General features: G+C 36.7%; 1 protein-coding gene across 1 annotated transcript in view; it reads right to left on the reverse strand.

Moving 5' to 3' along the window:
* Window positions 1–4: 4 nt before the first annotated feature.
* The window catches only part of LOC107579769 (28S ribosomal protein S7, mitochondrial-like), a 2,747-nt gene continuing 1,445 nt past the window's right edge, over window positions 5–1,306 (reverse strand). The window contains exons 3-4 of the mRNA XM_016265565.1: window positions 935–1,102; window positions 5–226 (exon numbers count right to left, since the gene is read on the reverse strand). Of these exons, the coding sequence (XP_016121051.1) occupies window positions 5–226; window positions 935–1,102 (390 nt within the window). The remainder of the gene's footprint in view (window positions 227–934; window positions 1,103–1,306) is intronic.

Here is a 1,306-nt window from a genome sequence, read left to right on the forward strand (position 1 = left end):
CTCTCTACCACCAGCGGTAGTGTGCATATGCCCGGTTAGCTTCGGCCATCTTGTGAAGGTCGTGTTTGCGTTTCACTACGTTTCCCTCGTTAGCGAAGGCGGCCAGCAGCTCCTGCGAGAGTTTCTCGTACATGTGTGTGCGACGGTGCTTGTTGTCTCTGCATTCTGTGATCAGCCACTTCATGGCCAGAAAACGCCGCCGATTATCCGTGAGAGGGACGGGCACCTGCAAGACCAATAATTCAGAGTAAGATTCAGTAAAACTTATTTATTTAGACCAGCTTTTAATACCTAGCAATGTTGTGATATCGTCATGTATTTTATGGTTTATTATTTTACCTATTTTGCTGTAGCCAATTATATTTTTGTTTTTACTGTATTATTTTTTTGCTCTTGTTGGAAAGCACTTTGGTCACCTTGAGTGTTGTAAAGCGCTATAAAAATAAATGTTGATTAATTGATTGATCTTCTGTTACAGAGCTTTGATGTTGTTCCTGGAGCTTGACTGTATTGGTTGTTTTATGGAAAAGATCTGCTTTTGAAAACTGCAATTGTGTTTCACAGAAGAAAGCAAGTCATGCAGGTTTGGAACCACATGAAGGTGAGTAAATGATGATAATTATTCACTTTTTGGATGAATTATCCCTATAAACATAAATAAAAATCACTCTGGATAAAAGGTTACAATTTAAAAAATATGAAATATTGTCCAAAATATGTGTAAACTGAATTCCCCACAACTTCATTAAATTGTATTTTCATATATAAATAACATATTATTAAATTGGCTATCAGTCACATTTCTCTCAAGATATTTCTATCAGTGTTGGCTGTTTACAAACCCTTTAGTTCAACACTGATTCTTGCATATCCACAAACATCTGACTCTATTATCTCAGAGTAGTGAAATTAATATTAAAGATTGTTCACTGACCTGATAAGATTTCCCTCCTTTCTGAACACTTGCCAGGCCAATGATGGGTTTGCAGTTCTCCAGGGCCTGCTGGAAGATGGTGTATGGATTGCACTCGATCTCTAGTCTCTTGGCTGCAGGAGATCTGTGGTATTTCTCCACCTGTTTTCTCTTCATAGTCTCCAGCGTCTAAACGGACACAAAGCATCCAAGCAGAAGTTACGTCGAGACTCATTTCAGGTAGTGTATTGAGATATTTTACAAGTGTATGCTAGCATAAATTTGGAGTATACATGTTTTGTAAACTACTCTTATGCTCAAGACTGCATTTTATTATTAAAAAAGAAAGAAAAACAAGAATATTGTGAAATATTACAATTTAAAATAACTTTT

The sequence above is a fragment of the Sinocyclocheilus grahami genome, unplaced genomic scaffold (genome assembly GCF_001515645.1).
Source record: "Sinocyclocheilus grahami isolate Dianchi unplaced genomic scaffold, SAMN03320097.WGS_v1.1 scaffold20056.1, whole genome shotgun sequence".
Classification (NCBI taxonomy): Eukaryota; Metazoa; Chordata; class Actinopteri; order Cypriniformes; family Cyprinidae; genus Sinocyclocheilus; species Sinocyclocheilus grahami.